Raw genomic sequence first — 15056 nt, 5'->3', positions numbered from 1 at the left:
CACTCTTTCTGATTCTATGATTAACCACAGGGAGTGTAAACCATATTGTCACTGACTAACTGTTTTCAAAGTTGAATCTCTGAGAGTATAACAATCTTTATTTTTGTCAGGAAAATATACACCACAATACAAATGGCTCGAACAGGAGCTACCGACAGTTAACAGGACAGAAACTCCTTGGTTGATTGTTCTCATGCATTCACCTTGGTATAATAGCTACGCTTATCATTACATGGAAGGGGAAACAATGAGAGTAATGTTTGAATCATGGTTTGTTAAGTACAAGGTTGATGTTGTGTTTGCTGGGCATGTGCATGCTTATGAACGATCTGTAAGTGTTAATATACTTGCCTTGTTATGCTAATTTAGCACTTTAATTCCCCAATTTTAAGTTTCTACATCATGCTTTTGAAAACCACATGTTTTAAGTCAATCATGCATGCTTAGGCCATTGTCCATAAATTTTTAAAGAGATAAAAATTAAAAACTACAAAAATATTACACAAAAAATGCACTTCAATAATCTTTTTTGAATTTTACCTGATTGATGCTGTTCTGTAAGTTTGTTTAAAAATTAAAAAAAAATGATTTTTAAGTTGTATAAAAAATTAAATTAACTATATTTATGTAAAAGTAGAAGTTATTTTATGTTAGTTTGGCAATCACAAAAGTTATCTTTTAACATTTGCTTTCATCTACTACACCTATTATAATGGAACTTGGATCCCCTACACCAGCTACATGGTGTAACAGTTGTAAGGATCGTTAGATCTACTGACAGAAAACTTGTCCCTCTAGATCTAATGGTCCATGCAAATGTTGCACTATGCAGGTGCTATAGGGGTAAATACACAAACTATTTCTTAGAAGCTACTCAAAGTAGTTTTTCTTTATAATCAAATTTCAGATTTCTAAGTTATGGTAATTTTGAAAAAGCTTAAACAAACACTTCGACAATCCTTAAAAAACTGATGTTTTCATATAAAACCTAATTTGAAACAAATGAGCTAATTTTTTCATCTGTAATAGTATTATTTTCCTCTCGAAAGTAGATTTATCATATTGTTTGTCATTTGCTTCCTGTGACAACTGATTTGTTTGTGTCAGGAACGTGTCTCCAATATTGCATATAATATTGTAAATGGTATTTGCACTCCTATAAAAGATCAATCAGCTCCTGTATACATAACCATTGGAGATGGAGGGAACCTTGAAGGCTTAGCAACCAAGTAAGCTCCATACCTGAAAACTTGATGAGTCTTATAAAGTATTTGAGTAAATGAGCATTTCTGTCCTTGAAATTTACGAAATAGCAAATTAGTCCGTAATACTGCAAAACATGAATCAATTTAGTAATTGTTTCAAATGTAGCACCACAATTTTAAAGGTTTTATTATTGTCTTGATACAAAAAATTGTTTAAGTCAATATGTAGGTCTTTGATTAGTTTTGATGGACGTTTACTAATGAAATATTTTGATGCAGAGACTCCATTGGTTGATGTTTTTTAGTATAAGGGACTGGTCTGCTATTTTGTAAATTTAAAAAACTCAATTGTCAGACCTTTACAATTTCAAGGACTGAAATGTTGATTTACTTGAAGTATTTTATAGTACATTTTTATGCAGCTAAGTCTGATATAAACATTATTTGACTGTGCAGCATGACAGAACCACAGCCAGAGTACTCAGCATTCAGAGAAGCCAGCTTTGGACATGCAATTTTTGACATAAAGAACAGAACACATGCTCACTATAGCTGGCACAGAAACCAAGATGGTTATGCTGTTCAAGCTGATTCCCTTTGGTTTTTCAACAGATTCTGGAACCCACTTGATGATTCCACAACCCATGTTTCCCATTAATAACAACACATTTGATTTACTTGTCTTTTCAGAAAAATAAAGTCATGATTATGTAATCGTTTGTGGTCAAGATCACCACCACCAATTATTATTATCATTACCCTTCATAATACTTTGTACCACTTTCAAGATAAATGCAAAGGAGCAACCATCTTGTGTTATGTGTAACTTTTTATTGTAATGATTATAGGTACTGATATGAACCTGAATTTGTAATAGGGAACAAATTGCATTGTTGATTTACAATAGATGTATTACAAAACTATAGCCCGTATAATCCAAAGGTATTACAATAGATGATATTATCTTTGTGCATGTTTGATAATGCGGTGATAAAAATTGATTTTGAATAAATTGATTTTGTAAAATTGATTTACTTAAAAGTGAATTGAATGTAAAGTGGTTTATGTTTGAATACATTTACGTAAAAATGAGTTGGACAATAAATTTTAATATAAAATTATTGTTTTGTTTTAACCAATTAGGATCTCTTTAGGGTTTTACCTACATCAACTTCACTTTTTGGCCTTTTCTTTGATAGAGTGATTCCTGAAGCTCCCAATGAGGTAGCTAACATTTCATCCTTAATTACTATGATAATTTGCTACTTCAAATCATTACTTGGTGTTTTATCTGAAGTTGTATTCGAGTAGTTAAAAATTATCGAAATCTGCAGTCCAGTAGTAGTTTTGGAATAAACAATGGTATGTTTTACACGTGAATAAACATTAGGATGGATGAACAATTACTATTAAATATCAGGGTAAATTTGGAGAAGTGAAAATGATTGCAAACATACCTGAAAGAAAGTTAGTAATGGGCTAATAGCGAATAGTGTTATTATATTTAACGTTTTAAAATAATTTACTCCGAATTTGAATATATAACTGAAATTTGGTATTTAATATTTTGAATAAATATTTCTTTATTAGAGGTGTTATGTCATATATTTCATTCAAAAATATTTTTACAATAATATTTTTTTAAGTGTTTATGATTAATAAATTTAAAGTATTATTTTAGTTTAGTTGTAGTTTTGATTCCTCTATTATTATAATTCATTGAATTGGTCTTTTTATTTTAAAAGTCGATAGTTTTGGTCCCTCTCTCGGATTTTTGAACTAAAAAATGATTATTTGATATATTTTTATTAACGTGACATACAATTCTATGATATAAAATCAATTAGATGCATTAATTATTCATATATTATTAATTAAATTAAAAATATAAAAAAAAATTAAAGTTGAAATTAAAGTTGAAATATAAGTTTTTACAGCGTTTTATTTCAATTTCATGGATATTAATCATTCTACATCGTCGTGTCATATATCACATTATTTAAATCATCTCATGTCATCATTTTTTAATTAAAAAAATTAAAGCGAGGAACCAAAATGTCGACTTTTAAAATATGAAAACCAATTTCGTGAATCAGTAAAAATAAGATGACTAAATCTGCAATTAAGCCTACTATTTTTTAAGATAAAAATATAAAATAATATAAAAATAATAAGATGTGACTTCTTGATTGCGATTAATTTTGTTGTCAAATAAAATTATGATCCAATTTATCCTTCATTGGAGAAAAGATTATGTACTTTAGCACTCACAAGAGAAAAATATACACAAATTGTATATTACTTTGAAAATATTCAATGTATAATTTGACATTTTTACTTTTATAAAAAATGTCGTTTGTTGTTTCGTTTTTTGCGAATGTTTGCTATTTTAAATTGGTTTGTTTGTTTGTTTCAATGTTTTTTATTTATTTTAATTTTAATCTTATTGAATTTTTTGTACATAAGTTTGATTGTTAATTATTGATTTTTAAGATATGATGAGTATATTTTTATATATTTTGTGATAATTTAATGATTATTATATTTTATCTATTAAGATATAATTAAAATATTATGATGTATTTATATGTAATGAATTGTAAAAAGTATAACACAATAAAATTAAGTTTGTAATTGGAGTTATATTTTTTTTTTCAATCATTGTATTAGAAATATAGACAAAAAAGTAGTAAAATGGAGAATAAAGTATGAATGAATTTTTGAGGTACCACGACATAATATTGAATAATATAATTAGTGTTACATAATATATGAAAATACGTCACGTGTCATAATAATTTAAAAATTTAATTTAATATATTATATTGATATTGATTGGCAAATTAATACTAACATTTGTCCTTAAAATACATCTTCAAGAATTAGAAGTAGAAACTTGACTGCAGAAATTTTGCATTCAACTTTAAATAATTACAACTAAATTCTTCCACATCAACACTAAACCTTATTCATTATCTCATCTTCCAACCTTCTTATTTCTTCAGCCATGGCTGAATCTGAAACTTCCGATTCAAATGTTTCTCTCTATACCAATGATAAAACTGTTAAAAGATCCTATCCAAGATCCTCGAAACCCATATTATCTTCATCCAAGCAAAAATTCGAGTGCAATTCTTATGGCTCCTCCTCTTAGTTATTCAAATTACTATAATCGGAGTCGTTCTATGAAGCGTGCATTATCATCAAAGAACAAATTCAAATTCATCAATAGTTATCTCCCTCAACCTTCCTCATCGAACCCTAATTTCAATCTTTGGGAACGGTGTAACAATATGGTGATATCGTGGATCACCCAAACTCTATCTCTGTCAATTTATCAAAATACAATCTGTATCGATTCAGCATATGATTTGTTGAAGGATCTTGAAGATCAATTCACAAAAGGGAATCCTTTTAGACACTAGCTGACTTATTCTGTTTTAGTTGAATTCAGTTAGGACTAGTTAGATATTAGTGGATTTCAGTTAATAAGTTTTTACTTCAACACGTGACTATATAATATTCAGTTTGTATCCATTTGTACTTAGATTTTGATAATTCTCAATAATATTTGGAGATATTTCTTGTGTTGTAATTTAAACAACAAGAAAGGTACACAACTCATTCCAAAATACCACTCACTTCTAACCCAAATTTTATTTTCAGCGTCAGAAATATTTACTGGTACCACACTTTCCTACTGATCATGACCACTATATCCTCGTCTATGACCATGACCACCATATCTCGTCTGCTTCGACTGCTATCAGATCAAAAACTATTTTACCAAATTTAAAATGTGAATTTGTTTGATGATGGTGTCAAACGGTAAAATCCCAATCCATAAAGTGTAGTTTCCAGAAACTTCCTTATATGTAATATTGTAGTCTTTTTCACGCCATTGTCATGACACATGTAGAGGTTACTGTTCTGTTATTGGAAAATTCTATTTGTTACGAAAAAAGCTTGCACTAGGAACAAATTTATTAATCAGGTTAAGACACGCATGCATGGTCTTTAAATCAGATGATTAAATTTGGTCAATACATTTTACGTTAGTTCGATTTTCAAATGTTTTACATTTGTTAAAATTGGTCCTTTAATGTGTATTTTCTTATTTGTAAAATCATTAATTAGAATACACGTGATGTTTTTATACTTCTAATATATTCAAAAACTAAATGATCATGTAATCATACCAAATACTTCTTTTGTCAAGAATTTTGGTAACAGCAACACCAAACCCACAAAATAAAAGGCTTTCTCAGTTTCTCGTGATTTTTATTTACATGTTAATGTAAGTAAGGGAAATATGTCACCTCCTGATAATACTCCTGCAAGTAAAGTTAGGGAATGATTGACTTATGACTATTTACATTAGCCATACAACCGCGCCAATATAAACAAAGAACAGCTGCAACATATTTCTACAAAGTGACTTACTTCTGTTGACTCTCTAAGCAAAGAACTCTCTATTAACTATTGAAAATCAAGATACGGAAGCAAGAAGATCGTATTTATAAAAAAAGCTATTGTGAAATAACGTCTAAACGATCAAGATTCACGCTTGCGTTTATGATCTTCTGCTAGAGTATCACCCCCAACGTTCACAGGTGCAGTTACTGAAGAACACAAGTCTTCAACAAGAGCAACATGAGTATTGCTGGCTGGATTTACCGGTTCACCGTCGTCAACCGAAATCAAGTTAAAGTGCTCCTCAATTGAGAGATCATGGTTGTCTTTAAGTTGTTCCTTAATGAAAAGATCCTCACTGCTTACATTGACAGATGGATCTCTTGAGCTGGTTTCTGGTGTCTCAACCAGAAGGGATTCAAGGTAACCCTCCGTAATAGGACTTGTCTGAGAAATGAATTTCACATCCAATAGTGGAATTTCAAAATCTACTACAGGGGAAGCAAGTGAAAATCCAAGAACATTCTCTATGATGTTTTCATGGAAGGTGTTTTTTGGGGCTTCCATTGCTCTATAACCACTGGGGGACAGACTATCAACAACCTCATTCGAAATATTACTTATATTGGACAGGAAAAAGTCACTTTCTTTACCACTAATTTTCCCATCGTTGTTGTCTTCGACTTTGTCTTTAGAATCCATTCTTAGACTAGGTTCGACTAAAGGACTGTCAACATACCCGTCATCTTGATCTCCTTGTGCACTACAAAAAAAATCATATTGTTCAGCTTCCTGGGTAGTCTTTTCAGAGCTTATATCATTGTAATCATTTAGTTTCTCTCCCTTTTCCAACAAATTAGTAGACGAATCTTGGATGTGGCTAAACTTCTTGCTGTCTGTGGGATGAACTGAGTCATTTTTCACTATCTCGTTATCACTCTCGTGGTCATCATCTTCATTTGAAAACTCAGGGGCTTTAACATGTAGACTTTTAGCATACTTTGGAAGCTCTGATGACAGAGAATACGACAAGAAATTAGCCAATGCAGAAGATAAAGCATCATCAATTGACTGCTTTGGTTTATCATTTGAAGGATTCATTTCTGGTTCTGATGCATTATCTTCTTCATCCTCACCCTCCGACAAATTCATTTCTTGCTCTGATGCGTTATCTTCTTCATCCTCGCCCTCAGAAAACTCAGGGGCTGTAACTACAAGACCTGGGAGCAATTGAGTAGTCTTTTCTAAATCAGACATATCTCGAGGAGAGACATTGAGTACCTCTGTATGTAAAGATTTCTTATCTGATTCAATTTCTTCAGTAACAGTACAATCAAGAAAATTCTCACCAGAGGTGGTTTCCGATTTGATACAAGAAGCATCAGGAGCAGATGCCGAGTTTTGCCATTTCTTAGACAACGTCTCAAGTTGCTGCTCAACTCTCTCGAGTCTAGCCTCAATGCTGTTCATGGGCATTACCATTTTCTCTTGAAAGCCCAAACAGATTTCTTCTATCTTGTCCATTCGTGACATAAGCTTTTCCAGGGCCCTTTCAACATTGCCACCCAAAAAATCACCTTGATTGATAGAAACTTGTGAGAGAACCGCGCAAGGAATGTTCATTGGTGCAGCTTGTGAGGGTACAGCAGCAGGGTCGCTCTCCATTTTAGCAGCTTGTGAGAATGTTTCTGGCTTCGATGGACCCACTGAACCTCCTTTAACCTCTTTCAACTCAACTTCATGAGGATGAGTTATGCTATCATTTCCTTTCAGCTGATTTTCTATTACAGAACCACTAGGGTGAGGGGTTTCCTTCAAATCATCTTCCGAAACAAATTGTTTTTCTTTTCTAACAGCATTTAGACCAGTTGTCTTGGATAATTGCATTAAAGGAAGAAACATAGCCATGAGAGAACTGCCGGATGAGTTTTCATTATGGCTTTCTAGGCTTTCTGAATCAACAGGATCACCAAACACATAAATCTCATCCACACAAACGCATCCTTTGCTCTGAAGCGAGAGCAGACGAAGTGTAACAGAAATGCAAGGACTCACGTCATTAGTCTCAGCTGTAGCTTCAAAAAGATCCTAGGGACCAAAAAAGAAGACATCAATTTCAGAAATTAAATCCAACATTAGCATGATATTACCATCATATATTCATCTTCATGTGGCTGGCATGATATTAACATCATATATTCTTCTTCATTTATTGTGTGAAGAAAATATAAAAATACTATTAGTTTGTTTTCTCACTAAGGATGCATTTCGGTAAAAGTTTAATTTGATGTGCTTATTCAATAAACTATTCTAGAGAGCTAAACTATACACTCAATTGGGTTATTTTTATTGAAAATAGGGTTTTTTAGCCTAATTAAATGTGCTCGTTAACTCCAATTTTTTGACAACAAGAGGCTATACTGCGCTCACTCCTTTCCTAAAAAAATGTAACTACTCCTAAAACAGTAAAACTCCTACAATAGCATGTAAAAACTGTAATTACTCCTCTAATAGCAAAATAGAGTACGTAGTAATTTTTTTAACTGCAATTACTCATTTCCTAAAAGAACTGCAATTACTCCTATAACTCCTATAATAGCACGTAAAAACTGTAATAACTAATTTCAAAGGGTAATTTAAAGTTCTAATTATCTTACTTTGCTGTTTTTTATGCATATATATGAATTTATAAACATATATATGAGTTTTATGAATTTTGTATAATCTGAGGATTAGTGTTACGATTCCACAATTTGCGATTCTACTTCCTCTTTCCAAATATGTGTAAGAACTCGATATTAACTACCTGGATTGTAACTAAATAAATAGAATAGGAAAGAGCAGTTATAGTATCAGATAATTCTTTAGGTAATTGGGTGGTTTGGCAGAACTTCCAATTCTTAGAGTACCTAACTTAAAAAAGACTTTCATCATAGAGACAGAAATCAAGTACAAACCTGGGTCTAAAAACAGAATTGTTGATGCTTTATCTATAAGAATGACCTATACTGCTATTTCTATGATGCATATTTCAGAATTGGAGGAATGAGAAGATAAGGTACAAGATGACAAATTGAAAAAAACATTTTCCTATTCCTACTCGGGTATGAGCAGATATATCTATGAATTTTGTGGAAGAACTTCCTAAGGCTCAAGGGAAAGATGTTATTTTAGTAGCAGTGGACAGGCTCACCAAGTATGCACATTTTATTCCACTTGGTCACCCATTCACCCGCCAAGGATATAGCAGAAATCTTCCGCAGAGAAATTGTAGGACTACATAGTTTTCCATCCACCGTAGTTGCTGATAGCAAAATCTAGAGTCATTTTTCGATTGAATTGTTCAGCTTACCATTCTCAAACAGAAGGTAAATCTGTAGTGGTCAATCGATGCCCAGAGACATATTTGAAGTGTTTGACAGGTACAAAACCGAAATAGTGAACCAAATGGCTAAATTGAAATAGTGGACCAAATGGCTAAGTTGGGCAGAATTTTGGTTCAATTCCAATTGTAACAACTCTACCAAACTGACGCCTTTTAGGGCCCTCTATGGAAGAGGGTCTCCTCGGTAACATAAAGGACCGTTGTAACTTCAGCAGTGGAAGAAGTCAATCAACTAACTCAAGAAAGGGAAACCATCTTGCATGATTTCAAATCTAATTTAATTAGTGCAAAAGATCAAATGAAAGTTTATGCTAACAAGTATAGAAGGACAGCCACTTATGCAGTAGGAGATTGGGTGTACTTGAAGCTGCAACCCTGCAGACTTAAATCTTTGGCGAAGAAGTTGAATGACAAACTAGGTCCCCGTTTCTATGGAACATACCAAATGAACAAGGTCATAAGCCAACTTGTTGATCAAATTGAAAATCCAGCAGAAAGTAAGATTTGTTCTTCTTTCATGCGTCCTTTTTTAAGAAAGCTATAGCTCCACCAGTGCATCCTCAACCATTATCAAAGATTTTATCTGAGGAATTGGAAGGCAATCTGTAATACCTTTTCAAGTCAAGCGAAAGTTCAAATCCAGTGGAAGGATATTTCAGACTTTGAAGCTACTTGGGATCCTTTGATTCCATTATGCAGCAATTTGCAAACTTTCACTTTGAGGACAGGTGAAATTTTTGGGGCAAGTATTATTAGAATAGAAAATTGGATTTTGTACACAAATTAACACTACCGAAAATTCTACTTTTACAATTTCCGGTGGTATAATTTGTATACCGGAAATTTCAAGGCGTGAAATTTCCGATAGTATGAATTGTCTACCGGAAATTTGTGCCTTGAAATTTCCGGTAGTAAATTTTATATGACAAATATTTATTCAACGAGCATTTAATTAAGTTAACACTTAACACACCCTAAATTCATTATAGGCAACATTCAAATCTACTCTTTCCAATAATATCCATTGTTTCATTTTTGTTTCCTAATCATTTGTCAGGGACAAATAACCATAGGAGGAATCTATATAGCACCCATACTCCAGATTGAAAGTGTGTTCAATGTCACTTCAAATTAAAGGTGTTTCCGGATCTGACACAAACACCATACTAACACATGTGGTTACATTTAATTACTTATATCTTCTAAAAAATTATTGGTGTCAACGTATCAGGGTTATATGGACCCAGATTGCCTGCAATTGAAACAAACATTAATCGATCTCGATCATTAATCTGAGATCGGACAGTTCAAATAACATGATAATGAAATTAACTATAACCATCTCAACCATTCATTTTATATCCAATGTTCTAATATGTGTAAGTGTTTCATAGGTGGAAATCTGCATACCTGAGCAGTACTAATTGAGTTAAGCGAAGGAGTATCAACAGCTTTGACTTCAACCCAATCATCATCATTTCTAACACTTTCATCACAAAAATCTTTATCACGCAAAGAATCGATTAGGTTAATACCATGAGAACGAAGAATTTCACCGTCTCTAGTAGTGACACCACATCGAACAGTGCATAGATACTCGTTGTTGCTTTTCAAGTCAGGTGCATAGTAAATCTCGTAGACTCGAGCAGTGCTTCGAACGTAGATTTGTTTCAGTTCGTGTTTCTCTGCAAAATTAACTGCGAAACAAAAAAGGAATAATTAGAATAAACAAAAAGGAAAAAAAGAGTGAAAGATTTTTGTAAGAGAAAGTAAAATTGAAGATTAGTAGTTACTGGTGATTTCGCAAGGGGAGGAATCTGGTGAGGGAGAGTGTAGGAGAAGAGGAAGGGATTCGGTGGATTGATCATCGTCGTCGGAGAAAGAGAGAGATGATTGGAAGGTGAGAGATGTATGGAGAGAACCGGAGGATATCGTCCAGTTGGTTTGGGGATTCCAATTTGCATCATCAGTCGCCATTGAACGAGGTTTCTCTTTCTCAACAAGGAAAAGAGTGTTGAGAGTTCAAAGGAATTTTATTTTACATATATATATACTCCCTCTTGAACCAAAAAAAAATCTACAAAATATAAGATGAGAATAAAAATAATACTATAAAATAATTATTATCACGACATAAGATAGTTAGATAATTGTTATTTAAAAATTACATAATACAGTGTAATAGAGTGAATAGTTAGAATTTGATAATACTATAAAGTTATTTTATTCTAACAATATATTTATTCTCGTATAAGATTGGTTTTAATTTTAACGGTAAATATAGAATTCTTTTTCATTTTTGCTATAAAAAACAATAGAAATCATTTCATATACTTTATGGAAAATCCAAAGAGAAGAAAAACTTCATCCAAGATATAGTTACATTCAAACCATACAAATTTTCACGAATAAAGCCAAAGACAAAAGAGACAAAAAAAAGCTCTATATTGAAATTTCACCATCTTTATTTTTATTTTGTTTGGGATGATTTATTCAACTTTTGCAAGCACATTTTAAGTGCACTAGTATGGTAAATGTTTGATCACGGGACTGAGAGAATCGTATGATGAATTAAAAGGATATGATAATGGTGATAGTTGGCTCTGCGCACAAAATGTTCGACTCTTTCAAAGTTTTTCATCAAATAGCATAAGGTTATACTTGAAATGCAACAAAACAAACACTGTTGTGAGGAATAATATCAAACAACAATAATAAAATGATAATAGAATATTATAGTAACTTTTGGGGAGTACGAGTGGGTGCCTAATTTAATGTTGAGAGAGCATTGGAGGTGGGTGGTAGTTCCCGTCGAAGCATGTTGTTTTCGATTCTATCACCAGGCGTAAGTGGATCCTTCTTTTAGGGGTGGACAAGAATGGCAGGGCTCGTCCGAAACCGACCGGTCTGAGACTCAAAAAACTCATTCGGGCGGGTGAACCGGGTTGGCGGATGTGGAAAACGAATTGGATTGGTTATGTGCGGGCGGATTCGGATTATGAAAATTGGACCGGTAATAATCGAACATGACCGTATATATATGTGAATGGAGTTTGGGTCATTGGAAATAGTAGGCTCGGGAGCACGACCTAACATATAAATGTGATAGTAACAAATCTAACCCTAATTCTCATTTCTCTCATCCCGCCACCTACTAACACTCATTCCCTCGTGAGAGTCATCATTTCCACTCTCAAAAGAGAACCAAGCTCTCAAGTAGGTTATCCTTCTCTTTTCTCTGTGTCTCTCGTTTTTTCTATTCTCTTTGTGTCTCTCATTTTCACATCTTTAAACTTACTCCTTGTTTTTTTAGTGATTTTTTTTAATCTTTTTTTCTCTTCAAAATTAGCGATTTGTAATCGGACAAACTTGATGGAGTGAAGGAAGGGTTACAGTCACACATCAACACGGTATTGTTAAGTCTTTTATGTTTATTGATGGTTATTTTTAGGGTTAGAGCGTCTTATTACGTAGGGTATATGAGTTTTGGTTTAAGTCTTACTGTTTTTTTGTGTTTTGTTTTAAGATTTAAGGTTATTTTCTATGTTTTGTTTTAAGAGTTAGGGTTATGGTGTCTTGTTACTTAGGACATATGGCATTTGGTTTGGTTTATGTGTTTTGGTTTAAGATTTAGGGTTTTTAGGTTTTGGTTTTCTGCCTCCACCATTAAGATGTTCTGGTTTTTGCAATGTATGGTTTTTTTATATATTTTTTTAATATGTGTATGTAGATGGAATAATTTTTCTTAATAGAAATTACATAGATAATGATAATATTAATAAGTTGATATAGTTTTTAATCTTGAATTTTTTTAATTTGGTCTTAAGATTTCTTTGTTTCCTGAATAAAGAGATATTATGATCTTCACTTTTTCAATATACTTTCTTTCTTAGTAAATTTGAATTCTAATTTTAAATTTATTTTATGTGTAGGTTGATGGTTGAAGTGAATCACATTTTTTTAAGAATTTAATATTTTATTTGTAAATTTAAATTGATATGTTGTACAATTTAAAGCTTAAATCTTTGTTGTATGGTGTCATGTTTCATTTTGCAAAACTCATTACCAAGGTAAAAATGAGACAAAATAAATCTGAAAGATAAATAATCATTTTTAAAGTGAGACTAAATTAGACTAAGTTAAAATGGTACTATTTTGAATAGTTTACAAGTTCAATGCTCAAAGGAAAAAATGGAACAAAAATAGTCTAAAACTGAAGGAATTAATTAACAATTTATTTGGTGAAAATTAACAATTTAAAATATAAAAATGCTTATTAATGTTTAATAGGTCAATAGTATTTAAAAACCCATAAAAAAACTGCACTTAATTTTACAAAAAAAAAATATATTAGAACTTGAGAAATTTAAAATGGCCCAATAGCCCAACTTGAATTGACCCATCCAAAAGCCCGCATAACCCGAGACTTGAGACCCGCACAAACCCTATGTCTAAATGGTCGAAAATGGCCTTAGAGCACCACCCGCGGTTTTGGCCGAATCTAGAATTTGGACTCAAAACCGCCCGTACCCGCTTGTTGTCCAGCCCTACCTTCTCTACATGTCTTCACATATTTAACATGCTACAGAGAATAAAAGGTAGTGTTTGGAAAAAATGAAATAACTTTTGGTTAAATGTAAACGCTTTTTGTGAAAAAGATAACAAAACTGTCAAATATACTTCAGTAGGGTTGTTATTAGTTAGTTGAAAGTTTGTCAGATTTTCCTTTTTTCATGTAAACATGTTTCCAAGTTATATAAACTCATCCATGTATGATATTGTTCAATATATGAAATTGATGATGTTATTCAAGCTTTCTTTCTTCCAAATCACTCAAGGTAACCTGGTATCAAACGCAAATCTTGCTTCCGCCACTGTTAAACCCTAAATTTTCCAAACTTTCTTTTTCATTCATCCTTTCCACTGAATCTTGTTCCATTCTTTTTCTTTCTTCTTCGTTGTATCAGTCATGGCAGATGCAGATGATTCTTCAGATTCAGTGAACGATCATCAATTTGTAACTTTAACACCTTTGAACCCAAAAGATTCGTCGTTGAATCCTCGTAGCCCTTACTACCTCCACCCCGATGAAAACTCTGGAACTGTAACGCCCCAAATTTTTGGATCCAAAAATTACTTAAATATATTAGTTTTCTTTTAGAAATAACTATAATTTTTTTTTTAAAAGTAGTCCATCATGTAATAATTTGAAGATGCGTCAGAAAATGACTTGATATTTTTTTTTTGTAAAAGAATGTAATGCAATTTACTAAAATATTATTTATTCGTTTATTTGCAAAGTTAATATTCCAGTTATTAGATCAATATTCATTTATGCTCCAAAATAAAATAAAGTTCAAAATAAGCAAGGTTGACTGAAATTAATTACATTCAATTATTTACAAGCAAATGAAATCTCACTTTCGCATTTCTATTAAAAGTTAATGATAAAAAGTAAATAACTTTACAATGTACGATAAAAATTTTAGTAATACAAAATATTATTTTTAAAGTAAAGGTCTCATTTTCCCACGCGCGTTCACCAAATCAAACATCATTCATACAACTTTTGAGATCATTAGTACCTAAATATTGGTGTAAGGGGTCAGTTCATCCCACAACAAAAATTAAACCAAATAATAAATTAACAACCATAAAATATAAATATAAAATCCTTTCGTCATAAAAGATTTAAAGAAATTGGTTCTTTAATAGTTTTCAAAGATGTATTAAAAGTCATAAAATGTATCTAAATAAATCAAGTAGCAATTGTAGATCAAAATAAAAATAACAATAGAATATATGCAAGTTATGCATGCTCCTAAATATACATGATCCGGATATAACCAGCCACACAGGCGTCCACACAAAAGTCACCCATACCAATGGGGAAAAATTAAACCAGCCACACAGGCGTCCACAAAGATGCATATGATATGTTATGAAATGATAATGATGCTCAAAGGTACATGTCACCACTCACTTAGATAATCACACAAATCACCAGCCACTTAGGCAACCACAAAGATAACAAATATTTAAAACACAAATCA

At 32.0% G+C, this 15056-nt stretch overlaps 2 protein-coding genes across 2 annotated transcripts in view; one reads left to right on the top strand and one right to left on the bottom strand.

Moving 5' to 3' along the window:
* The window catches only part of LOC101492345 (purple acid phosphatase), a 4610-nt gene extending 2438 nt beyond the window's left edge, over positions 1-2172 (top strand). The window contains exons 6-8 of the mRNA XM_004506271.4: positions 111-331; positions 1108-1229; positions 1662-2172. Of these exons, the coding sequence (XP_004506328.1) occupies positions 111-331; positions 1108-1229; positions 1662-1863 (545 nt within the window). The 3' untranslated portion in view covers positions 1864-2172. The remainder of the gene's footprint in view (positions 1-110; positions 332-1107; positions 1230-1661) is intronic.
* A 3254-nt stretch (positions 2173-5426) lies between these two features.
* On the bottom strand, positions 5427-11033 carry LOC101492008 (uncharacterized). Its single transcript, XM_004506270.4, has 3 exons — positions 10797-11033; positions 10414-10700; positions 5427-7706 (listed from the first exon to the last, which is right to left on the bottom strand). The coding sequence occupies exons 1-3, from the start codon at positions 10978-10980 to the stop codon at positions 5760-5762; spliced, it is 2418 nt and encodes an 805-aa protein (XP_004506327.1). The 5' UTR covers positions 10981-11033; the 3' UTR covers positions 5427-5759.
* Positions 11034-15056: the final 4023 nt, after the last annotated feature.

Source organism: Cicer arietinum, chromosome 6, assembly GCF_000331145.2.
Source record: "Cicer arietinum cultivar CDC Frontier isolate Library 1 chromosome 6, Cicar.CDCFrontier_v2.0, whole genome shotgun sequence".
Lineage (NCBI taxonomy): Eukaryota > Viridiplantae > Streptophyta > Magnoliopsida > Fabales > Fabaceae > Cicer > Cicer arietinum.
This window is presented reverse-complemented; position numbering and strand designations above follow the sequence as displayed.

Bases quoted from the DNA above. Each gene is read 5' to 3' on its own strand.
- LOC101492008 (XM_004506270.4), bottom strand. From the start codon at position 10,980: ATGGCGACTGATGATGCAAATTGGAATCCCCAAACCAACTGGACGATA. The intron at 10,701-10,796 runs GTAACTACTAAT...TTTGTTTCGCAG, and splicing joins CTCCCCTTGCGAAATCACCA to TTAATTTTGCAGAGAAACAC. The intron at 7,707-10,413 runs GTATGCAGATTT...TTTGGTCCCTAG, and splicing joins ACTCAATTAGTACTGCTCAG to GATCTTTTTGAAGCTACAGC.